The sequence below is a fragment of the Dipodomys merriami genome, unplaced genomic scaffold (assembly GCF_024711535.1).
Source record: "Dipodomys merriami isolate MVZ:Mamm:240054 unplaced genomic scaffold, mDipMer1.0.p SCAF_16, whole genome shotgun sequence".
Taxonomy (NCBI): domain Eukaryota; kingdom Metazoa; phylum Chordata; class Mammalia; order Rodentia; family Heteromyidae; genus Dipodomys; species Dipodomys merriami.
In genome coordinates this window covers 14,052,501-14,077,160 of record NW_027202937.1, presented here as the reverse complement: position 1 = coordinate 14,077,160, position 24,660 = coordinate 14,052,501, and the positions used below count along the sequence as shown (strand labels likewise).

General features: G+C 41.0%; 1 protein-coding gene and 4 non-coding genes across 10 annotated transcripts; 3 read left to right on the top strand and 2 right to left on the bottom strand.

Annotated features, from left to right (window-relative positions):
* Positions 1-637: 637 nt before the first annotated feature.
* On the bottom strand, positions 638-709 carry Trnam-cau (transfer RNA methionine (anticodon CAU)). Its single transcript has one exon. It is a non-coding gene; the product is annotated as a tRNA-Met (tRNA).
* Positions 710-5,088: 4,379 nt separating this feature from the next.
* Positions 5,089-16,993, bottom strand: Znf184 (zinc finger protein 184). Of its 6 annotated transcripts, none has more exons than XM_070024328.1 (6): positions 16,944-16,993; positions 16,201-16,341; positions 13,799-13,857; positions 11,118-11,244; positions 10,185-10,280; positions 5,089-7,507 (listed from the first exon to the last, which is right to left on the bottom strand). In XM_070024328.1, exons 2-6 carry the CDS (start codon positions 16,205-16,207, stop codon positions 5,529-5,531), a joined length of 2,268 nt encoding a protein of 755 aa, XP_069880429.1. In that variant the 5' UTR covers positions 16,208-16,341; positions 16,944-16,993; the 3' UTR covers positions 5,089-5,528. The 6 variants fall into 6 exon arrangements, with proteins under 6 accessions (XP_069880429.1, XP_069880428.1, XP_069880433.1 ...); XM_070024327.1 differs by having other exon boundaries at positions 16,598-16,983; XM_070024332.1 differs by having other exon boundaries at positions 5,089-7,480; positions 16,598-16,983.
* Positions 16,994-19,408: 2,415 nt separating this feature from the next.
* On the top strand, positions 19,409-19,490 carry Trnas-aga (transfer RNA serine (anticodon AGA)). The gene has a single exon. It is a non-coding gene; the product is annotated as a tRNA-Ser (tRNA).
* A 367-nt stretch (positions 19,491-19,857) lies between these two features.
* Positions 19,858-19,929, top strand: Trnad-guc (transfer RNA aspartic acid (anticodon GUC)). The gene has a single exon. It is a non-coding gene; the product is annotated as a tRNA-Asp (tRNA).
* Positions 19,930-21,499: 1,570 nt separating this feature from the next.
* On the top strand, positions 21,500-21,581 carry Trnas-aga (transfer RNA serine (anticodon AGA)). Its single transcript has one exon. It is a non-coding gene; the product is annotated as a tRNA-Ser (tRNA).
* Positions 21,582-24,660: the final 3,079 nt, after the last annotated feature.

Below are 24,660 nucleotides of genomic sequence, written 5' to 3'. Positions count from 1 at the left end.
AATGTCTATAGCAAATACCACAGCTGCTATGTGGTATTACAGATGTATATTTGGACTCAGAAATGATAGCTGATGAGATGGCTTAAATTCCATGGGGCCAATTTAATGAACACCCATATCTGCCTATACTCTGAATATTATCTAGTAGTCACTGGTGAGCTGTTTGTTCTGACTGAACTAAGTATAAAAAGCAAATTAGTCTGTATACAAGAAATGTAAATTACATCAACACCACAATCCTTATTTATTTGCCTACTGTTTGTAAGAGCTGGGAATCAATTGATTGCCCTCAATAAACACTTATGAGATATTGAATATGTATCTGTTCATTAGACACCCCCAAAACATCTTTTTGGTGACAACGAAAACCAAGAAAGCTGTAACATAGGATGAGAAATGGAAAGCAACTAGTTAAGAATAAAGTTGTTATATTTTGTAATATTTACTGATGTAAGAAAAAGCAAATCAGTACTGGTGGGGAGGGCTTCAGTAATGAAGCGCCTGCCAAATAACCCTTGGGGGTGGCATCAAATGATAGCCTGCCAAAGAATTATTTATTAGATGCACACTTCTAAGATATGAGCAAGGAACAGAACAGAATGTTTTTCTATCTTATTTGCCCATGTGTAAAACTTTATAGCAGAGGATGGTTTCGATCCATCGACCTCTGGGTTATGGGCCCAGCACGCTTCCGCTGCGCCACTCTGCTGCCAATACAGTTGCTCTCCTTCTTCTCTTTTCAATGATCAACAACAGGTATTTTCACTGTTAACATCCGATTCTTAAGGTCCCCTTGTTTAAAGTTTCTCTTTACTGCCAAATAGGAGATCATTGCCCCACAACCAGCTCGGGCTATTGCTCCCAGATTTTCGCTCTTTCAATATGTCAAACAATGTCAGAGCTTGAAGGTTTTGTTTCGTTTTGGTCTTCTCTTGGGGCTGCTAGTTCTTCAGAGAGAGTCGAAGTAACGAACAGAGCAAAACCCTGTGTAATGCCTCCGGAGCAGAATCTGGAGACCCTTGAAACCCACGCAGCTGCCACCGGAGAAGAATCGAATAAACGACCTAATTCCTTCCTGTTACTTCTAATTACTTTACAGTCGCGTTCTTCAATAGAGGAAAAAAGGGTGTACAATTTCAAATAAGTCCTCCCAGCGTAGCACGAAGTGCAGTGTGCTATTACCCAAGCACCGTACCTGCTTTCCTACCTCGGGGAGGCGGGTTCAGCGCCGCAGCCTACACCTGGAACTACACTTCCCAGAAGCCTCAGAGCCGCGCTGCTCTCACAGCACAGACTACATTTCCCAAAAGTCCTAGGATCAAGTTCCGCAGGCCTCCGAAAACTCCTGGTGAAAAACAAACAGCGCCAACGAGGTGGGCGGTGCTTCGCAGTCGAAGGGCCTTGGGTCGAATCGTAATTCAGAGCGTCTCGTTTACGCTTTGACGTGAGAGTTCATTCTCAGCACGGAGTGTGCGTGCGTGTGTGTGTGTGTGTGTGTGTTCTGAGCACACTGTGTTTGATATCAAGTTAAGATTAGTTAGACTTTGCCAGAAAACCATGCAGACATCATCCAGGTGCAGAGAACAAAGAAAGGTTTGTTGCCGGGAAAGGGGCCAGCAAGACCCCTTCTCATAAGGCAGGAATGAGAAGCAGCACCGGCCATCTAGTCTGGAGTGACCTACATAACCTAGGAGGTTCAGGAAGGGCTAGGAGGGCGAGGAGATGGAGACCGTGGTGTGGACGGGCCGTGTGGCCAGGGGCTTCATCATGTCGGACTAGGATTGATGGCTGCTATCCAAATAAGGGTCTTGCAACTGCCCAGACCTTGAAGGTCACTCTAAGGGGCTCTTGCCTTAGATAGTGGTAGCTGCCCCAGAGAAGTGCCATCCCAAGGTAAAGGGGGCTGGAAGTTGACTAGGAAGGGGGCATGCTGAGCTGTGGAGAAGGGAAGGAGTAGACTATGCTCTGGGAAGGGACTCATTTCGCTAAGGGACTCTCTTCCCTAACAGTGAGTTGAAAAACGAGTCACTACAAAAAAGGTTCTCCCATTCTATTAATACTTCTTCACCCCACCCCACCAACTCCAGGCCCCTGAGAAGCATAAGGGACTAAAAAGAAAAAAAAAAATTCAGATAACCCCTGGGTATGTTTGTATATTTCTTTTATCATCCTTTTATTTTAGGCTTTTTAAACTTTTCTGTCTTTTTTTGGTCTTTTCTGTTTTGTCACTGGGGATTGAAGCCAGGACGTTGCACTTGCTAGGTTAGTGCCTTGCCACTGAGCCAAAACCCAGCCCATTTCTTTTGGATAGTTGTATATTTATATCAATATATGCTAAATAGGATCAGAGACAAACTATATATATCACTTATATGTAACAAAATGTTTCATACTGAACAAAAATTTACTACCTATATTCATCTTGAATTTTTCTCATATTAGTATTCTTTTACAATATAGTTTTCAATGATACCTAAGAACTAATTTTGTGCCCTACCTATGGTCATGTTTAAAGAAAAAACATCCTTGTTATGAGGTAAATACTAACAAGTCAACAGTGTCTACATTTACTGTATACTCCAGGGAGATGGAGGTGCACTCGAGCAGTTGAATGCAAGAAAGCAAGCAAGCCAGAAAGTGTGAAGCCCTGAGTTCAGTCCCCATTACAAAACAAAGCACTCATTCCCGGGATAAATAAGAAAAGTAGGGATTGCTGAACAAGAATGGCAAAGTATTGATCATTGTTGAATCTGGATAATGGATACATGGACATTCATACTACTGTGAAATTTTCTGCAAGAAAATTGTTTAAACATAGGTCAGCATTCTGCTTAGACTAGAGACTAGCTAATCCTCTGCTGCCTCATGTTCATGTTACCTAGGCCTCTTTCAGAAGACATTTCCATTTCCACTCTCTTTTTCAGTCTTCAATGACTCCCTTTCCTGGACTCATCCTCTTTATGTTCCCCTAGTACTTCTGAATCTTAACAAATCTCAACTCTTCCCAGATCATTCCTTCTGTACTTTAACATCTTCATACTACTTTCTTTTCAGATACTGCTTCCCTATTACAGAGTTCCTATTTTTCTGACTTCACAGACCTCTCTGTGAAAGTATCATACATGTTGCCTCTGCCAATTTCAAGCACATTTGTGTGTGCTGGAAGACACAAAGTACATTGAGGTGCAAACCATCTATCAACCCTTCACCTAATCCAACTTTGATACATATATAACTTTGGCAATTGATACTCTTAGGTCTCAGCTCATTCTGAATATCATCAATGTCCCTGAACAGAGTAGCTTCTCAGTAAGTGCTTTTAGAATTGATGTCTGTAAAGATGAATCATCTAGCAAACATCCTGCCTTTTATTTGGAATCGTGAGATCAAGCGGCAGATAGGCCCATGTCTGGGAGTAATACATTACTGCCTGTGCTTTTCCTCTCCCACTGATGAATCCTGTCCTTCCATGTTTCTTGTTTCAAAAATTCCTCTCCTCCTCTGCCTTTAAAATGTGCCTGTCATCTGTTCTCCACCCACAACCTTCTGTCCTTCACATCTCTTAATTGCTTAGCAAATATCCACTGCAACTTTGTAACAGATACTTTTTTCTGCCCTCTGTATGATTTTTGCTCTCATATTCTTCAGTTTTCAGTCTCCCCCTTTTTAGTGATATATCTTGTTACCTTTAACAATTCTACGCAGATCTCTACCACTTGGGGAAAAAAACTTTAACGAAAATTTATTAAAATTACAGGCTCATGCCTGTAGTCCTAACTACTCAGGATGAGATCAAGACTCATTTCCAAATGAAGCACCAGAAAAGCCAGAAGTGGAGCTGTGGCTCAAGTGGTAGACTGCTAGCTTTGAGCTAAAGACAAGGATAGTGCCCATGCCCTGAGTTCAAGCTCCAGGATTAAAAGCGGGGAGGGGGGGCTAACTGACTCTTAAATGGCCACAGTTTTCTAAATCCACCTGTTCTTCATATCTGGAATTTCCATTTAAGGAGGTGACACTATTCCAATGCAGTTCAGTCACTAGGTATTTATATAAAACAAAAAGAACTGCACTGATTTTTTTTTTCAATTGTGGAGTCTAAAAAGTTCATTTCTATGATGAGTAATTCTTATGCAACCCCAATTTCAGAGGTCTTCATATTCAAGGCCAGGCTAAAAATTTATCAGTTGTGCTAACCAGATAAAGAACTACATGATGTATGGAGAAAATACAAGGGACCCATCACTTTTTGGCTGTTTACTGAACACAGCCACAAGACAAATGGTCATATGCAGTATGGAATATACTTCTCCAGTATGTTACTGCACTGTCTGTCACCTGCTACTGAAACTGGCTAAGTGAAGTGACTATTACTTTGCACTGTGATTTAGGTTTTGCACTTTGGTGAAGAAGCCAACTGACCCTAAGTATATGGAATGGATGTCTACATCAGACACCAGATCTACCAGTGCCTTAATTTTAAGACTTCCTTGCCTCCAGACTGTGAAAAACAAATTTCTATTTGAACCTCATTTAGTCAATGGTAATGCGCACATGCATGCCAGTTCTGGGGCTTTACTCAAGGTCTGGGCACTATCCCTGAGAAGCTCAAAATTAGATTCTACTACTTGAGCCACAGCTCCATTTCTAGTTTATTTTGGGTGGTTAACTGAAGTCTTACAACCTTCCTGCCTGGACTGAGATCTTCACATCTCAGCTTCCAGAGTAACTAGGATTACAGGTGTGAGTCATCAATGCCCAGCATCAATGGTAATTTGTTACAGCAGCCCAAACTAAGACACCAGGTAACTCCTATGAACATCTAAAGTTAAATAATATTGGTATAACTATAAAAGTAGTTCTGCAGTTGTGATATCTAGGATTTTACAACATACTAGAAATAAAAATATTATGGGATATCCTTTGCTCTCAGACAAGTTCTCAGTATGTTGCCAAGCTTAGACTCAAACTCCTGAGTTCAAAGTGATCCTTCCAACTCAGTGTCCTGCCAAGCTAGGACTACAGGCATGGACACTGAACCTAGATACAAAGTTTGAATACTCAATAAGTTAGGCTATTATGTACCCTTGATTTTGAGGATGTTTTATAATTCTTTTTATTAGGAGCCAGTTATCTAAACAAGTGCATTAAGACAGGAGTATAGTGGATTCATAGTTACTGAAGCACAAGCTCCTTCTACCAGCAAAACATGCATAAACATACATATTCTAGATGCAGTGCACAAAATGCCAATATATAACAAACCTATATAAGAACATACTGTAAATATACAAAACAGTATAAAATTCTAAACTAACTTTGAAACCATCTACTCCAAATCTTTCATTTCAGAAAGCTTAAAATAGTTGCATTTTTCCAATGTCACAAAATTGGTCAATAATAAAATTGGATTTGTTGGGCACAATGTATTTTCCACTTTATAGCGAGATAGCAAAAAGTTAAAATATTTAAGCAGTTTTTCAATCCACTGATTCTTCAGTGCATAACAAGTGGCAAAGCAAAATAATTCATTATGTTTCTAGTGTAGACATGTCAGGGTGTAGTCTCTGATGTTTGTTGAGAGCAGAACGATACCGGAAGGATTTTCCACAACTACTACATCCAAAAGGTTTCTTCTCAGAATGAATTCTCTGGTGTTTAATAAGGTATGTGCTCTGGCTGAATGTTTTCGTGCACTCATTACAGTTATAAGGTTTCTCTCCAGTGTGAGTGTTTTGGTGTTCCGTCAGGTGATTGCTCCGGCTAAAGGATTTGTCACATTCATTACACTTATAGGGCTTCTCTCCAGTGTGAATTCGCTGATGCTGCGTCAGATGGGAGCTCTGACTATATGTCTTTTCACATTTATTACACTGATAAGGTCTTTCTTCTGTGTGTGTTTTCTGATGTTGAGCAAGGGATGAACAATGTCGAAAGGCCTTACCACACTTGGAGCACTCATAAGGCTTTACTCCTGTGTGAATTCTCTTATGCTGTGTAAGGTGTATATTCTGGTTGAAGGCTCTCCCACATTCATTACACTTGTAAGGTCTTTCTCCAGTATGGATTTTCCGATGCTGAATAAGGGATGAGCCATAGCTAAATGTTTTCCCACACTCGTCACACTGATAGGGTTTCTCACCAGTATGAATTCTTTCATGCTTAGCAAGAGAGGAACTCCGAATAAAGGCTTTCCCACATTCTTTACATTCATAGGCTTTCTCTTGGCTGTGAGTTTTCTGGTGTTGATTAAGGTTGGAGAGATAACTAAAAGCCTTCCCACACTCACTGCATTCAAAGGGTTTTTCTCGAGTATGAATTCTCCGATGCTGAGTAAGGGATGAACAGTAACTGAAGGCCTTTCCACATTCATTGCATTTGTATGGTTTTTCACCAGTATGAATTTTCAGATGTTGAGCAAGGGATGACCAATAACTAAAAGATTTTCCACATTCTGCACAATCATATGGTTTCTCCCCCGTGTGTGTTTTTTGATGTTGAGTGAGGTTTGAGTGCTGGCTGAAGGCTTTCCCACATTCGTTACATTCATATGGTTTTTCTCCAGTATGAATCATATGATGACGTATAAATGTTGAGGGCCCATTGAAGGCCTTTCCACATTCATTACACTTATAGGTTTTCTCTCCAGTGTGGATTTTTTGATGTTGAGTAAGGTGGGTACTCCTGGTAAATGTCTTATCACATTCATCACATTTAAAAGGTTTTTCTCCTGTATGAATTTTCTGATGTTCCATAAAGTGGCCTCTCTGACTGAAGGCTTTCCCACAATCATTACAAGTATATGGTCTCTCGCCAGTATGAATCCGCTGATGCTGAACAAGGTGAGTCTTCTGACTAAAGGCTTTCCCACATTCATCACATTTGAAGGGTTTTTCTCCAGTATGGATTCTTTGATGTTGTACAAGAGATGGACCTTCAATGAAACCTTTTCCACACTGATCACATTTGTATGGTTTATCTCCAGTATGCATTCTTTGATGGTTTATAAGGTTCTCACTCCGGCTGAAAGCCTTTGTGCATTCATTACACTTGTAAGGCTTTTCTCCAGTATGTGTTCGCTGATGGCGAATGAGCGCTGAACAATAGCTGAAAGCTTTACCGCATTCATTGCATTTACAAGACTTCTCTTTTTTAATAGGGTGTGACTTTTGTTTGACACTTTTTTTGGTAGAGATTTGTTCTGGAGATATTTCTTGCTGTGTTCTGAGGCTTGAATTTACACTGCCGCTTTTAGCAAATTCACTATTTACACGGCTCCTCTCCCAAGTGGGTATTGCCTTTTTAGTTACTTTTATTTCTCTTGGTGATATCAGCTGATTTGCTTGCTGTCTCTCTAGACTGCCTTCAGATTCCCAAGTTTCTAGGACACTGGAACTCCCAGAACCATATTTATTGTGTTTTTCCACTGTTGATTCTACAGGCAGCACTTTTGTAGAAATATCCACACAATTTGTATTCCACTCTGAAAGAAAATAAATGCCAAAATTCTCTGGACATAAAGAAAAGAAAGAGAGAGCATGAGAAAGACAAAGAAAGAGAAAGAGAGAGAGAGTAGGAAAGAGAGAGAAAGAGAGGGAAGAAGGGAGGGAGGGACAAAGGGAAGAAGGAAAGAAGGAGAATCTTTTTTTTTTTGGTCTGTGGTGGGGCTTGAATTCTGGGCTTGGGTGCTGTCCCTGCGCTCTTCAGCTCAAGGCGAGTGCTCTACCGCTTGAGCCACAACACTACTTCTGGTTTTATTGGAGATAAAGAGTCTCATGGACTTTCCTGCCCAGGCTGGCTTTAAACCATGATCCTCAGATCTCAGCCTACTGCGTAGCTAGGATTACAGGCTTGAGCTACCAGTGCCTGGCTGTGAGAACCATCTAATACAACTAAAAAGCCTCCTGGAGTGTTTGAGTATTTTTAGATATATAGCCCTATTATTTGAGGAGACAGTTATAAGGAACTAAAGAGAATAAATAAATTGTGAAAGTGACCGGACACTGGCGGTTCATGCCTTAATCCTAGCTACTTAGGAGGCTGAGATCTCAAGACTGCAGTTCAAAGCCAACCTGAGCAAGAAAGGCTGTGAGATTCTTATCTCCAATTGACAACCACAAAACCGGAAGTGGAGCTGTGGCTCAAAGTAGTAGCATGCTACCCTTGAGGGAAAGACCTTAGGTGCAGCACCCACACCCTGAGTTCAAGCCCCACAACTATCAAAAAAAAAAAAAATGTACAAGTGACAGGAGAATACCTATGTCCGTTTTATAGATACTATAAAGTATCAAGTAAGGAAACTACATTTAAGGAGGTAGTTAGAGATGACCCTAGAGAGGGAAACCCTAGAGATGATATTCTTAGATAAGGAACAACAAAATAAAAATCTAAGAATCATGATTTAAAGATAACAAATAGGAAGGTGTTGACTAAGTCTCTCATAGGTGTTAGCTCAGAACACTGAAATAAAGGTTGCATCATTGCTAGAAATTAGCCATTTGTGATTAGTAGAGAAAATAATTGGGGAGGGAGACAAGTTTAAGTCTAGGAATTTTAAGAATTAGGAAATGAAATGAAGGACTGGACTATAATAGATTTTTGAAAGTGGAAAATATCGGAAGTACTAGGATATGCAGGTTGTTAAAAGATACAAAATATCAGCTCAAATGAAGGAAAAGAAGCCACAAGAATGAATGTGAGGAAAGAGCAGAGGTTAAGAGATCCTTAATAGTGTTGAGGGTGATGGGATGGATAGCACACTGAGACACACACTAGGGGTGCAGGTATAATCCTAGATACCTGGGAGCTGGGAATGGTTCAAGACCAGCTCAGTAGAAAAGTTCACAAGACTTCATGTCAAACCACAGCAGGCACAGTGGTGTGTGCCTGTAATCTCAAGCTACAAGAGAGGCTGAGATTGGGGGGATCTTAGTATCAGTCCTGCCCAGGAGAAATGGAAGAAAAGGCAGCTGGATACAAGGGTGCACAATGTTGAGAAGCCTAGAATAGGTAGAGTATGGATCAAGCCCATGCCTGGCAGGAAGCAATGGTATATCTTAAAAATAACAGTGAAAAACAGGGCTGCAGACATGGCTCAGCAGTACTACACCAGTCTAGTTGGTGAGGTTCTGAGTTCAAACCCCAGTACGAAAAGAAAGAAAGTATTTATAGACATGTAGACACACACACACACACACACACACACACACACACACATACACACACATACAAATGTACTAATGAAGGCTTATCAATAAAACTAAATTTACCAACAAACACATAAAGTAGAAGTAGAAGAAACAAGAAGACAGAAAAGTAGATAATCAAGAAGTAGAGTGTTACCCAGATCAGAAAGCTACCAACTAAACACACAGTAGTCAACACTGATGGGCTATTTGTTTGATGGTAACAGTAATAGAGCCTGTAAATTCAAAATAGGAAATTGTCAGAGCCAAAAAGTGAGAGGACAATTATAAGATCAAAGTCACAAAGGACCCAATGATAGTGGCCCATGTCTGCTCAAGAGGCTGAGATCTGAGGATCATGGTTCAAAGCCAGCCCAAGTCCCTAAGATTTATCTCCACTTCCAGGAAACCAGAAGTGGAACTGTAGCTCAAAATGGTAGAGCACTAGCTTTGACAGTGCCCAGACCCTAAGTTCAAGCCCTACAATAACAACAACAACAAAAAAAGGTCCCAAAGGAAATGGGAAGAGATGGAATCCAGAGTCCAGGTCAAGAGGTTTGCTTTAGAAAAAAGGCATAGAAGGACACCTTTTCTTGAGGAATGTAAAAATAAAATCTATATTGCCACAATCAGTGACATGATACGACATGAGAGTCTAGAATAGAGGATTTCTCTTTTTTTTTTTGGTCCAGTTGTAGGGCCTGAACTCTGGGCCTGGACGCTGTCCCTTAGCTCTTCAGCTCAAGGCTAGCGCTCTACCATTTCAGCCACAGCGCCACTTCCGGTTTTTTTCTTTTTTGCTTATGTGGTGCTGAGGAATCGAACCCAGGGCCTCATGCATGCAAGGCAAGCGCTCTACCACTGAGCCACCATCCCAGCCCTCTCATTTTTTTTTATAGGAGACACTTCAAAGAGTACTGTACACATAAATGTATAAAATCCTCTCTTACCAGACTGGCAGTTGGAATCAGTGGTACCCATTTGCTCAAATCTGATACTCACCTCCAGAAGCACCTCCTGGAATGCTTGGCTCCACAATCCATGGCTCGGTCCCTTGCTCTAACTGGGAAATCACATCAGGTTTGGAAACCTGGAGTCCTGCTCAGAGAGACAAAAAAAAAAAAAAATCTGTCTGCAAAAAGGAAAAAGCAGGCCAAATATGATGGGACTGATAACATACAAAGCTTCAGTATTGCCAATTCCCAGATGTGGTGGTACAATTTAGAAACTGATCTAGATTCAAGAAAATCACGTTTGTTCTTTTGGTGTGCATGCATGCGTGCATGCATGCGTGCACGTGCGTGTGTGTGTGTGTGTGTGTGTGTGTTACACTGGGCCTTGAACCCATGGCCTTGTGTTATTGTTTGGCTTTCTCACTCATTACTGGTGTTTTACTACTTGGTCTATACCTCCAAGCAAGCATTTTTTGCTTGTTAATTGGAGATAAGAGTCTCAGAGACTATTCTGCCAGGGCTGGTTTTAAATCAGTTTAAAACTTAGCTTCCTGGGGCTGGGAAGGTGGCTCAGTGGTAGAGCGCTTGCCCTGCATGCCTGAGGCCCTGGGTTCGATTCCTCAGCACCACATAAGCAAAAAGACAAAAAGCTGGAAGTGGTGCTGTGGCTCAAGTGGTAGAGCACTAGCCTTGAGCTAAAGAGATGAGGGACAGCGTCCAGGCCCACAGTTCAGGCCCCACGACCGGACCCCTAAAAAAAAAAAAAATACTTAGCTAGGATTATATATATATACTTAACTAGGATTATAGGCATAAGCCATGGCGCGTGGCTTGTTCCTTTCCTTAAAGGAGTAGAAAATACAAAACTTTGTTATTTAGCAACTCTTGATTCCTAAACTTTAAATGTGAAACACATTTATACACAAAAGAGAATCCTCCTCCACCAGACTCCTTTGTCTTCGATCAGGGAAGTCATCCTTACCAACTGAGACCAGGTGTGTATAATTTTCCAAGGCCACATCCCTGAACAAATCTCTCTGTGTAGGATCCAGATGTTTCCATTCTTCCTGGGTAAAGTCCACGATCACATCCTTGAATGTCACTGATTCCTGAAATACCAAACATTTAGCAATACTGACAGAAGCACTACAAAATATGGACAAGGTAAAAATGATGCTGGCATGTTTTTCCTTTGTAAAAATCATGAAAATAGTGCCTCATTATAGAATTCTTCAAGAATACCCAACCAAACATTATCAGGGGACTGGGAAATAGGATTTGGAGGCAGTGCAAGGAAAATAGATTTTTCTGTATTTATTAAATATTTGACACTGTGCATTAACTGTATTTTTAAATGGTAAACTATATTAAAGCATTAGAAATATGCATCTAGCCACAACAGACTAACAGGACTAGGTCTCCTGCTGTATGCAATAACGCTGAGCAAGTGTATGAATAGCAAACATGAGAGAAGTGAGATGGATTTCTGTAAATTCCACCATCCTCTCAATGTTTCTCTGCCTGAATTTCTGTCCAGACTGCAGAATAAGGAGAGAGAATTCTAGCAAAGCAATTGTCTGGCTATGATGAGGGGGCCAAAGTGGCAACTTAGAACTGTCGAGGCTGGAAAGTGACTGGCATACCCTGGAGAAAAGAGCGCTCCACAGAGGAAGACTTCCAAAAATCTGTTGGAATATAACTTCCTTTGGCAATATTATTACCAGCATGAAATAACAATGCAAGGCTTAGAAATGTACAATCAGTCTCCATAAAGAGTTCTAGCACACTTAAGGGGTAAGGTGAGTCTAACTTGAGGCTATTTTTGCTAAATATCAGGGATGCCTGAATCTATGTTTTCTGAACAAGCTCAATAGCTTGTGGATTGCTACAGTCATCAATCCAAGTAATAATGCTATTTTGTGTTTGTGGGGCACTAGGATAGTTTTAAATATGATGTGTAGCTGGTGTCTAGTAGTATGGGGTCTGTACCACAACTGACTATATGGCAGGTATAAGTGCAATGTGATCAATATAGGGCAATGTGATCAATTCCCCTTTAGAACTCTTGAGAGACTCCACAACTTAAACAGGCTTCTCAGGGTATAAGTAGATCCATAGCTAGAGGGAAAAGTACATTTGAACAACTGTCACAGAGGGAAAACCTAAAAGCCTGCACCTGATTTTCTGCACTCTGCTTATGAATGTTCTTTTCCTCCTGATCTTTATTGCAAGTCTGGTGCAGCAATTTTTAGCTATGAGTTATGCCAAGTCATGTGAGTCATTCCAGTGGATTACTCAATTCAAGGCTGGTCATGACTCGCAGAAACACAGCCCTATAGAAAGGTTATATTGGATCAGCCTCAACAAACTTACTGTTCAAAATCAAATGTCAGTAGATGTCTGAAATGAAGAAGAACTGAGACTTTGAGGAAATCAAAGATAATTATAATTCACAGGACAGACTACTGGAGAAGAGAAAGTTACACAAGGAGAAATAGGAACTGCAAAGATTTCCTTATTGTGGAAAAAAGTGTCTTTTCTATCAGAGTAGTTTGCCTCCTTTCTGTTAATCTTGAGAATTATTTTTCTGAAGGGTTCCTGCTTTGGCCAGGTGGCTTGGGCCCTTGCTAATTACATTTTAATTACAGATATCTTTTTCCTGAACACTTTAATTAAGACATTCTATTGGAAGCGCCTTAAATTTTAATTACAACCTGTTAATTAAGGATCCTTTTGCAGATTGTGAACCTGAACTAAGCCAATGTGAGCAGAGGGGTGGGGCATGCTTGGTTAGGAATAAAAAGGGAGCAGCCTGCCTGCTCTTTATACTTGCTTGCCAGGTACACCCTACTGCAGAAGAAAACTATGCCTTGCCAAGTTATTTCCAGTTGATGTCTTTATTCCTACACAATACCCCAATATCCCAAGCTATTTCTAACACTTATGAATATCTAGTGAAGTATTAGTCATGTGTAGGTATGATGAAACTACCTAAGGCCAGGGAAAGAACCATCGAAAAAGTTTCAAGCATGGCAAAATACTAAGCAAGAAGTAAGATTATTTTATGAAGCCTGGAAAGCAGATCCAAGAATGAGAGCAGATGGGAGCTCAAAATAAATTGCCAACACTGTTCTGGATAAACATACTGCATTTAAAAAAAAAAAAAAAAAAGCCGGGCGCTGGTGGCTCACGCCTGTAATCCTAGCTACTCAGGAGGCTGAGATCTGAGGATCGCGGTTCAAAGCCAGCCCGGGCAGGAAAGACCGTGAGACTCCTATCTCCAATAAACCACCAGGAAACCGGAAGTGGCGCTGTAGCTCAAGTGGTAGAGCGCTCGCCTTGAGCTGAAGAGCTGAGGGACAGCGCCCAGGCCCAGAGTTCAAGCCCCACAACCGACAAAAAAAAAAAAAGGGCTGGGAAGGTGGCTCAGTGGTAGAGCACTTGCCTTGCATGCATGAGGCCCTGGGTTCAATTCCTCAGCACCACATAAGCAAAAAGAAAAAAAAGCCGGAAGTGGCGCTGTGGCTCAAGTGGTAGAGTGCTAGCCTTGAGCTGAAGAGCTGAGGGGCAACACCCAGGCCCAGAGTTCAGGCCCCACGACCGGACCCCCCCCAAAAAAATCCCACGCTAAGTAAAATGGTACTTCAGGAAATCTCAACTTACCTGAAAATTGGCTGATGGGAGTAGGGTATGTCCTTCTGGAAGACAGGCAGAGGACAAATCTAGAGGAGAAAGATGATGATGACCCAATGAATTCTGCCCAAATTAAGTTTCTCAGAATAAACCATACTACATCTTTCTATTAGAAATAACAGAAACTATGTCACTTTCTCTGTAGTTCAGAATTTAAAGACATACAGTAATTATTATGTGGGACCCTCCTCAGTGGGCTAAAGAGGTATTGTTTGTTGTTGTTGTTGTTTTGGTCAATCATGGGGCTCTGGGCCTGGCCCCACTTCCTGAGTTCTTCAGCTCAAGGCAAGCATTCTACCACTTGAGCCACAGCTCACTTCTGGTTTTCTGGTGGTTAACTGTAGATAAGAATCTCATGGACCTTCCTGCCCAGGCTGGCTTTGAACTGCAATCCTCAGATCTCAGCCTCCTGAGTAGCTAGGATTACAAATGTGAGCTTGTATTGTTTTAAGATTCAGTTGTGTTCCTAGATACAAACGACATGACTCATACAGCTAAACCCATATTCCTCACTAAGTAATATGTGTTTAGCTGTATGAGCCATGTCGTTTGCCTCACTAAGTGAGGCAAAATATGTGTCTTGCCTTTTCTTTGCTACGCAAATAACATACAAATCCAGGCACAAGTGGCTCATGCCTATAATACTAGCTACCCAGGAGGATAAGATCTGAGGATCACGGTTCAAAGGAAGCATAGGCAGAAAAATTCCCAATGAGATTCTTATCTCTAATTTAACGACTCAAAAACTGGAAGTGGAGCTGTGGCTCAAAGTGCTAACCTTGACCAAGAGAGCTCAGGGGTAGTAACCAGGCCTTAAATTCAAGCCCCATGACTTACCAAAACAAACAAAAAAACAGAAATATAGATGACTCTCTAAAAGTCTGCTAAAAGACCTTTAAACTTTGTTATTAATGTAAATTAAATATCACAATAACATATAGTATCGAATAGAATAAGGTTAAATAGGCACAGTTAACACCAATTGTTGCTGGATGCTGGTGACTCATATCCTCCTAGATATTCAGAAAGCTGAGATCTGAGGATCACAGTTTGAAGCCAACCCGAACAGGAAAGTCTGTGAAAATCTTATCTCCATTAAACACCAAAAAAGCTGAAAGTGGAGCTGTGGCTCAAGTGGTGAGCACTAGCCTTGAGCAGAAAAGTTCAGGGACATTGCCCAGGCCCTGAGATCAAGCCCAGGAATCAACACAAAAAACAAAAAACAACAACAACAAAAACCCACAACTAATTGCTGTCAAGAATACAAAGCAGCTGGGCACTGGTGGCTCAGGCCTATAATCATAGCTACTCAGGAGGCTGAGATCTGAGGACAGTAGTTCAAAGCTAGCCTGGGCAGGAAAATCCATGAGACTCTTATCTTCAATTAACCACTAGAAAACAAGAAGTGGTACTGTGGCTCAAAGTGGTAGAACACTATCCTTGAGTGTAAGCGGTCAGGGGCAGCAACCAGACCCTGACCAAAAAAAAAAAAAAAAAGGACATCTAAAGAACTATGTTTAATTTTAGGCACTGAAGTAAAAGAAAAATGAATGCTATAAGCAAAAGAGTTTTCGGAGAAGTTTCAAAAGGTATCACATGAATCCCTCAAAAGAATTGAGGCTTGGGGGCTGGGAAGGTAGCTCAGTAGTAGAACCCTTGCCTTGCATACATGAGGCCCTGGGTTCGATTCCTCAGCACCACATAAGCAAAAAGGGAAAAAGCTGGAAGTGGTACTGTGGCTCAAGTGGTAGAACGCTAGTCTTGAACTGAAGAGTTGAGAGACAGTGCACAGACCCAGAGTTCAGGCTCCAGGACCAGACCCCCCCCCCCAAAAAAAAAGAAAAAAGAATTGTGGCTTGTAACTGTTTTAAAAAAAAGTGTTTTTAACAGCTGACTTCATACATAAGGGCAGTAATTGAAAGAAAGATGTCTCCTGCTTTTGAAGCTAAGAACTAAGTTAAACACCGAAGTTACAGAAACAGGCACTTCTGGTTAATATAAGGAACTAAAAATAAGGGAGCTATCTGTATTCAAAATGGCGAGTTTAATGCCACACTTCTGGAATAAGCTTGACAAATAGCCATCTGCAAGGATTCTTGCATCGAACAGATGGATAACTACAAAATTACCATTCTAAAATATTAATAAAGAGAAATCACTTGAGGATCGTATAGTATGAATGTCTGCTTCTTTTTCTTCCCTAGTTCAGAAGTCAGAAACAACTTCCCATTGGACTGTTAGGGGATTTCTTTACTTACCCTAAGCACTCGGTTCCCTCTTCCCTCCTTTTCAAGCTCTGCAAGTACTAGGTCCTCCATTCATGACTGTCCCTAGCCTCTGTCGCCTGTTTTTTCCAAAGCAGTTCCCATTACCTTCCATTTCAGGAGCTCATCACGTTCCTCTGGAACTTGGGCGAGGCTCCCCAAGACAGCGTCCGGCTGACACTGAGGTCTGAAGCTCAGATGTCCAGCTCTCCGTGCAGAGTTGCCCCCTAGCACTCAGCGGTTGCTGTCCTAACAGACACAGGATGAAGTCAGCAACATACGTCACAGAATCACACCTGAGAGCCCTACAGACTGACCAAGAGGTCCCGCCCAGGAGAGCACTAGGGAAGCGATCAAAAAAACACGCGTGGAGTCCAACCTTCGATCCAAAGTCCCTCGGTGTCCACCCAAAAATCTGGCCACGGGCGCCCACAGATCTGGCCCGTTACCTTGGTGCCCCCTAGCACCTCGCATGCCCCGCGGGCTCGGATACAGTGGGTCACACCTGTTGCAGAAGGTAAATGTTGGAAGATGGACAGGTCGGGCGAGGCGTGGCATCCGACTCCCTCGGAGAACAGAACAAAAGAACAAAGCCCTCCAAGGCATCTGGGCGGGACTGCCACGCACCGAAGGAGGCGAGGTGCGCCCCCTTCGAGGACTCCCCGGCTTCCTCCGGCAGAGGCCACGTCACGCGAAGCCCAAAGGGTGACGTCACAAGCCGAGAGGAGTGGCGTTTGCCACGGTGGATACCTGAATTTTCCTTCCCGTCCCAGAGCGGTCCACACACTAGGATCCAGAGTCGGGAAGCACTGGGTCAGTTAGCACACCTTAAAGCAGGGAGCTAAACCTACCGGACCAGTTCAGCTGCAACCTCTCTCCACACCCACCGTGGGCTTCACGGTCACTTCCGGTCTTGAGACCCCGCCCATCCACCGTCTATATTAGGCCGCGCACACAAAACTACAGCTCCCAGAATGCACCACGCAAATTCCTTGAACTACATTTCCCAGGCTACCAAAGTGTAAATTCCCGTCGCGGGAGGGTACAAACAGTCTCACTCTCCAGGAATTTGCTTCCGCTTCTTTGGATTGTGTATGGTAACAGCTTCGTTTCTCTGACTGAATGATCTTTGAAAGTATACATATTTAGCCGGGCACCGGTGGCTCACGCCTCAGGAGGCTGAGATCTGAGGATCGTGGTTCAAATAATCACCAGAAGACCGGAAGTTGTGCTGCGGCTCAAATGGTATAGCGCTTCCCTTGAGCTGACAGGCCGAGGGAAGCCCAAAGTTCAAGACTCACAGCAGACAAAAAAAAAAAAAAGTTTTATACATATATATGTATATATAAAAATATGCACGCATTTATATGCTACTACTTTTAAAATGCAAACATTTCATAACCCAATGCTTTATTATTTGGCCTGCATTTTAATCTGAGTTCTATTCCTTTGTTATGTTTTAAATCCTGGTCAAGACCTATTAAATTGTTCTCATTACTTTGAAATGGGTTGCAGCTTGTTTGTTTGTTTAATACTAAGGAATTTAGAGGTGGTGTGACCGTGTTTTACCCCTTGGCAGTGCATTGCATGTGCCTACATCCAACACATAGCTGATAAATCTATCAGTACGTCTTTCTTATTTAAAAAAATTCCACCCCTCTGTACAGTATTTTTACAATAAAAAATATATATGGAAAAACTCCAACAAATTGGTTTTTATATTTTAAAGGTGTGGTCCACTCACTTTCTGTGCTTGTCACCAATATTTGCATCCTGGAGCTAAGATCAAGTGCTCACCTTGTTGACTGACAAAGCCCTAGAATTGGAAATTCTGGTGCCTGAATGTCACAGGTAAAGGAAAAAGACCGTTAGGTAGTCTCAGTAGATACAAGAAGACGTGGCATGAATGGAACAGGAAAGAAAGCTGTGAGGAAACACACTGTAATAAGATACTAAGTAAAAGGGGATAAAAGCAAATTGAAAATGCATAATTAAAATCATACTGGAGGATAATTGAATTGATGCGGTGGGGAAGTTAATTATTCAGTCTAGGATAGTCCTTTAATACTTCACCATGATTTTTTTGTTGTTGTTAATACGAGCTCGGAGCAGAGTTCCAGTGGCTCATGCCTGTAATCATAACTATTCAGGAACCTCAGATCTGGGGATTAGAATTAGAAGACAGCCCCAGGCAGCAAAGTCTAAGACTCTTTATCTTCAGGATTGTTACAAAATACATATGTGTGTATGGGTTTGAACTTAGGGCCTTGTTCTACAAGCAGGCACTCTGCCACCCTCAGGATCTCATTTCAAAAAGGAGAAAATGGGCATGGCTCAAGTGGCAGAGTGCCTGCCCAGTACTTCCGAAAATCAAAACTACTTGGTGTCTATTTCTTCAGAGCATGTTTCTTAATAAAACCACTGATTTTTTTTATAATCTGCTTTTGAATCTTTTTAAGAAAAATAAAATCTCTCTCCCTCCTTCCTTCCCTGTTTCTTTCCTCCTCCTTTTTCTTCTCAGATTCTTCCTTTTCCCTCTTCCTCAATTTTCTATTTAGACTGTGTGGTTTGTCTATTTGTGGTAATTTCCCTTTGTTCTTATATTAGTATATAGTTCCAGGAAGTAGACAAAAGGCCAGTTGCAGTAATCTATGCTCCTAAAAGTCTCAGGAAAATTTCATGGCCAAGAGTTTTTAGCCTACACCACTAGAATGCCAGAAAAGGTATAGAAAATATGGTAAATTTTGTCTTTACCCAGGCTGGAGTAGTAAAAGTGCACTATGAAATATAGAGCATGTGCAGAAGCAAAGGGTTTGACTATTCCCTTAGGAATGATGATAGCAAAGAGATGATTCTAGACAGGAGCTTAAGAGCAGAAACTTTTCTCTATCATTTTCCGATCCTCCACATGATACAAATTAAGCACATCCCCTCCTGAAAATCCTAAGTATTCATCGAGGAAAAGATGTATGTGTGAGACTTAGAACTAGGACGGAGGTCTGGTTCCACTTCTTTGTGAGGTGTCTGGTGAGGGAAATAGAGGCCTCTAGTTGTCAGGAACAGTGTTACTAGAGGACGAAGCCTCCTCTTACAATGCTGTCCAGGGTGTGGCTAATAGAAAGGCTGGCTTTCTTTATTACGGTTGTACATCATCATAGGGCTTCTATTGAAATTGCAGAGGACAGCCCCAGGCCCTCAAAACCATCTTTATCTGTTTTTCCCTTCCATCTTGCCAGAGACCACCTAGTGGCATTTCCCTTTGATGATTTAGATGGCATTTCCCTTTGATGATTTGAACAACACCAGTAGCTCTTATGTAGTCGTGGCCGAGTGGTTAAGGCGATGGACTAGAAATCCATTGGGGTTTCCCCGCGCAGGTTCGAATCCTGCCGACTACGAAGCGTTTTATTCTGAATGCAACTTTCGCTTCACCGGAAAACCGTATTTAGATGTGACTTAAGCGAACTCTCGCTGGAGTGAGATGCAGAGAAACGATAATGGGTTCACCACGAGCGTCTTGGTTTTGTCTTTTTTTTTTTTTTTTTTTTTAACGGAACTCAAGTCAGCAGTCGGTGTTTGCAGCTTCATTATGGGGAGGGGCGCTTTCCCCTCCCGGGTTCTCACAGGGAGGGAGTAACGGGAGCCGATGGACTCGGACTAGATGGGAACAAATTCGATTTGTGTATTGACTCACCTTGCATAGAGAAAACCAGCAGGGATAGCAGTAATTTCATGAAGAGTTTCTAAGAGCACTCTCCCGCCTACTCCTCGTTAGTATAGTGGTGAGTATCCCCGCCTGTCACGCGGGAGACCGGGGTTCGATTCCCCGACGGGGAGGCGCTAACAGTTTTTTAAGTATCTTAACTTAAACTATGTTCATCTCCAAAGAAATACTCAATTAAAAAAAAATACAGCAAGCTCTAAAAACTAAGCGATTTGGTTACACAAAGGGAAAAATAGCTAACCCTAACCAGGTCCATACTACAGATTTTGCTAAGACACCTGACATAAGTTTCCCTAGATAATGATGTGCTAAGGTGAGGCCAGCTTATACTTTCATGTTTTTGGTGATAATGTGTAGTCTGACTCAGAGGAATCATCAAACAAATACAAATTAGAAAACATTCTACAAAATAACCAACTTGCAATAATCAAAACTACAAATATTACAAATACAAAGAAAGACCATATTCCATGTTAAAAACTAAAGGTGAATTTTAAAGATAAGCATTCAATAAGTGCTATGGAACTTTTCCCTTTGTATTCAGGTCATTATTGAGACAGTTGATGTAAGATATATGAAACACTTTATCAAATCGGTTTATTTTTTAATGGATACACTCATTATACAATAAAAGGACATACTGATATAAAAAGCAACAGGAAATTTCAGCGGTTCTGTGCCATTTACAGAAATTAAACCCATCATTTAATTTAATGTCATTCATATGCTCCTCTCGGTCTAGATGCATTCACTTGAAAATTCTTCCAACAAATAAATATGTCAATCTTTCACAAGCCATTTTAACTAGGAAGAAAAAAAAAAGCATTGTTTAACTCATGATTACATGATAACTTTGATACCAAGGGAATATTACAGGTCAATATTTCTCATAAACATAAATTTGAAACTCTTTAATCAACATGCTATCAAATCTAACATATATAATTACACCTATAACTATATAAATATGTGGTTTTATAACATGTATAGTGCATATATGCAAAATGTTATATATGTATATATATTGCAGATACCAAAATCTGCCTAATGCTCTTGCCGGATTACACTCCCATTAAAGCAACCAAGGGCTAATCAGAGCTGATCTTATGTCTGGCAAAACAATATTCCATCTCTCTCCCTTCTAATTTCTCTCTTCACCCTTCCCTGACTCCTCTGACACAATGGACTTCTCTCAAAGAATCTTCTCTCCCATCTTTTTCTCCTCCTCTTTCTCCTTAAACGCACGCACGCACGCTTAGATTAGGATTCTCTAACCGGGTTAGAGGAGGAAATCAGTTTCAGGGTGGGGAAAATATTGAACTTGAGATCGAAATGTAAGGAGAAAAGGAAAACCCTGAGCTAACTAAATTTAGAAGCAAAGAACCAAAATCCAACTAGAGTACGAGCCCAGGAAACCAAACCAGAAGGGTTTCCTGACGCAAGGACCGGCCCTCGCACAGAGTCCTTTCCGGAGGAGGCCGGGGCTGGAGGAGCCGGTCTGCAGCCGGGTGGGCTGGCGTCTTTGCAGAACTCTCAGTGATCCGGGACGAGGGAAAGGACAACTTTTCCCCCTGATTTTAATCGTTTTCACCACGCTGTACAAGGATGGAAACGTTTGCACACTTCACCTATCACGTGAGATTTCCGTCGACCTGTATATATCATGAGCAGCGCTCCATGCCAGTAGTCGTGGCCGAGTGGTTAAGGCGGTGGACTAGAAATCCATTGGGGTCTCCCCGCGCAGGTTCGAATCCTGCCGACTACGAGTGCACTTGTGCTTTGATCCCTTATCCTCTTGACAATCTGAAACTAATCTGGCCAAGGAATTAAGGGGTGATGATGGTGTTTTGATCTCCTTTGCTGTCGTTGAAATCCTTGCCTTGGATTTTCTTGTGATGCACTTTTTGAGAACACATAAATGTCAGAAAATAAAAACAACAAAATGCCATGTCTAAACATTGCTGTGGTAGCAGGGGCTGGACTTGAAAGATATCCTGCAGCCAGTGTAGAACTGCCAAGGAAATCACAGCTGTCTAACCAGATCAGCCAAGATCCAGGGTAAAGCTAAAGTGAGAAGATTCTCCAGGCACTTTTTTTTCTTAAAGTACTGTGTGGTTTTGTGGTTTACTCTGCACAGAATAGAGTCCTTGTATTCTAGGCAACAGGAAAATGACAGTAGTGTTTTAAAAGAAAGTAAATGGCAGGGGGAAAAATCACGTAGAAAAAAAAAAACTCATTGAAATAGAAGTGCAAATACAGTTGAACATTAGATGTAGCAGAGATGATGAGTATGAGCTTAATATGTGTAGGGCCCTCATTTTGACCCCCAACATTGCCAAAAAAGAAAAAAGGAGACATTAGAACATAAAGCAACTTAAGAATGGATCAAGAAAATGTGGTATATATACACAATGGAATTCTATGTTTCCATCAGAAAGAATGCATTGCCCCATTCATAAGGAAATGGAAAGATTTGGAAAAAATCATATTAAGTGAAGTAAGTGAGACTCAAAGAAATATAAGCTCCATGGTTTCCCTCATTTGTAATAATTAATATATGTCTAGGATAGTCCTAGCAGATCACAGTGACTCAATAACTATCTACATATGACCATATAAAATGATGCTATTTGAAAGGAACTCCAAGATACGGAAATAAGTTTTTTTTTTCATTTTTTGTTTGTTTTTGGTTTGGTTTTGGGTTTTCTTTTTTTTCTTTCTTTTTTTTGTCGGTCGTGGGGCTTGAACTCTGGGCCTGGGCGTTGTCCCTTAGCTCTTCAGCTTAAGGCGAGCACTCTACCACTTGAGCTACAGCGCCACTTCCGGTTTTCTGGTGGTTTTATTGGAGATAGGAGTCTCACAGTCTCTCCTGCCCGGGCTGGCTTTGAACCGCGATCCTCAGATCTCAGCCTCCTGAGTAGCTAGGATTACAGGCATGAGCCACCAGCGCCCGGTGGGTTTTGGGTTTTCTTAATGTACTGTGTGAACTTCTTTTTTCCTTCATGTCCCTACCACACACACACACACACACACACACACACACACACATTGATTTATCCCCTGTTGTCACTGTTTTTGATTTTGGTGCCCTGTGATTTGTATATGTTTATATGATTTGGGGAAGGGAAGGAGAATAACAAAATGGTGAGACAATGGACAAAGGGTGAACCAATGCAACAGTGATACAAGACACTATGTTGGAAATGAACTTTATAACTTGGGGGAAGAGGAGTTGGGGAGAGGAAAGTGGGATAAAAAGAGGGAGGGGTAACAATGTTTGACAAGAAATGTACTCATTACCTTACCTATGTAACTGTAACCATTCTGCACATCACCCTTACAATAAACTATTTAAAAGTAGGAAAAATTTAAAACATAAAGCAATTTAAAGACAATACGAAAATACTGGAGATTGCAAAACTGAAGGACATAGACACTGCATATAACAAGACTTATTGCAAACTTATAAGAACGAAAGCATCCTATTAGTATATATAAACACTAAAACATTATCTTTTTTATTATTGTAATTTGAAGGGTATTTATTGCTGTTGTTTCTTTCAGTTGCTATCTGAACTTCTATCTTCACTCCTAGAATAACAATTTGGCCAGGCTGAACTACATTTCTCAGAATTTCTTTTTGTATATATTCTAGTTGGGATGGTTCCCCAAGAAATATTCTTTTTTTTTTTTTTTTTTAGAGAATTCTTTATTAGTTTCTGTAATCAAACCCACGTAGATAAGACCTTACATATTTAATACAGTGCGTTTCCCAAGAAATATTCTTGAGGGAGTTTTGTAAGAAAAAGCCAAGTAGAACTATTTTGTAGCTTTTGCTAAATTGCTTGCTGACTTAAGTTTTCAATCATGAGGCAGCAGTTACACTTAACACTTGCTCCACTTTGCCCTGGATCCTCCTTCAATTTTCAGAATCCCTCAGTTTTACCTTTAGCACCGAGAAAAGCGCTCTGGCTTTTACAAGATAGTCACACCTTAAAGGCCAGAGGCAACAAGACCTGATGCAGATTTCATTTCATCTTTACAGGACTCCATGCTTATAGAGTCCAGATTGTTCTACTGTTCCTCTTCCCTCTTTACAACCTTCCTGTGCACTTCAAGTTCTTCATTGTTGCGATTGCTTAACTAGCTCTTACACTCCTCACTCTGAACATACAAACATGTGTCATGTATATATACCCATGTATTTCCATGTGGTCCTGGTTTTCTTATTGAATCCTGGCCCATGCTTCTCAAATGACTCAACCAAAATGATCAAAAGCATGAACTAGTATTTTTCATCAAGGGAGAAATCCAAGTAGTCAGTCTAATGAGCATAGTGTGTTAAAAGTGTTGACAGTCACAGCCACAATGTTGAGCAAGAGTAAAAGTAATCAAGCCCCACGACCAACAAAACAAAACAAAACAAAACAAAACAAAAACAAACAAACAAACAAAAAAAAGAGTAAAAGTAATTGTAATCATATGTATAGTCAAGAAAATGGTCCTGGGGGGTAAAATCAGGAAACAACCACAGAGAATTAAACCAGAAGTCAACAACAGAAAGCAAACAAAATAAACTATAGCTAAATAGCATTGCAAGGAAATTTTAAATTATATTGAGCTAAATGAAATAGATTACAGAGACCAAAATGAGTGAGATGCAGCTAAATCTTTGTATAGAGGACACGAATATAGAAAAAGCGTTTATATTATAAAAGAAAAAAAGTAGTGAATTCAATTATCTGTACTTTCATCTCAGACTATCAAAGAGAAAATTAAAGTAAAAGGAAACAGAGGGAAGCAACAATCAAGAAGATTAAAAAAAATAGCAATCAGATTAACAG

Bases quoted from the DNA above. Each gene is read 5' to 3' on its own strand.
- Znf184 (XM_070024328.1), bottom strand. The intron at 11,245-13,798 runs GTAAGTTGAGAT...TTGGTATTTCAG, and splicing joins TCCCATCAGCCAATTTTCAG to GAATCAGTGACATTCAAGGA. The intron at 7,508-10,184 runs GTGAGTATCAGA...CTTTATGTCCAG, and splicing joins TCCAGGAGGTGCTTCTGGAG to AGAATTTTGGCATTTATTTT.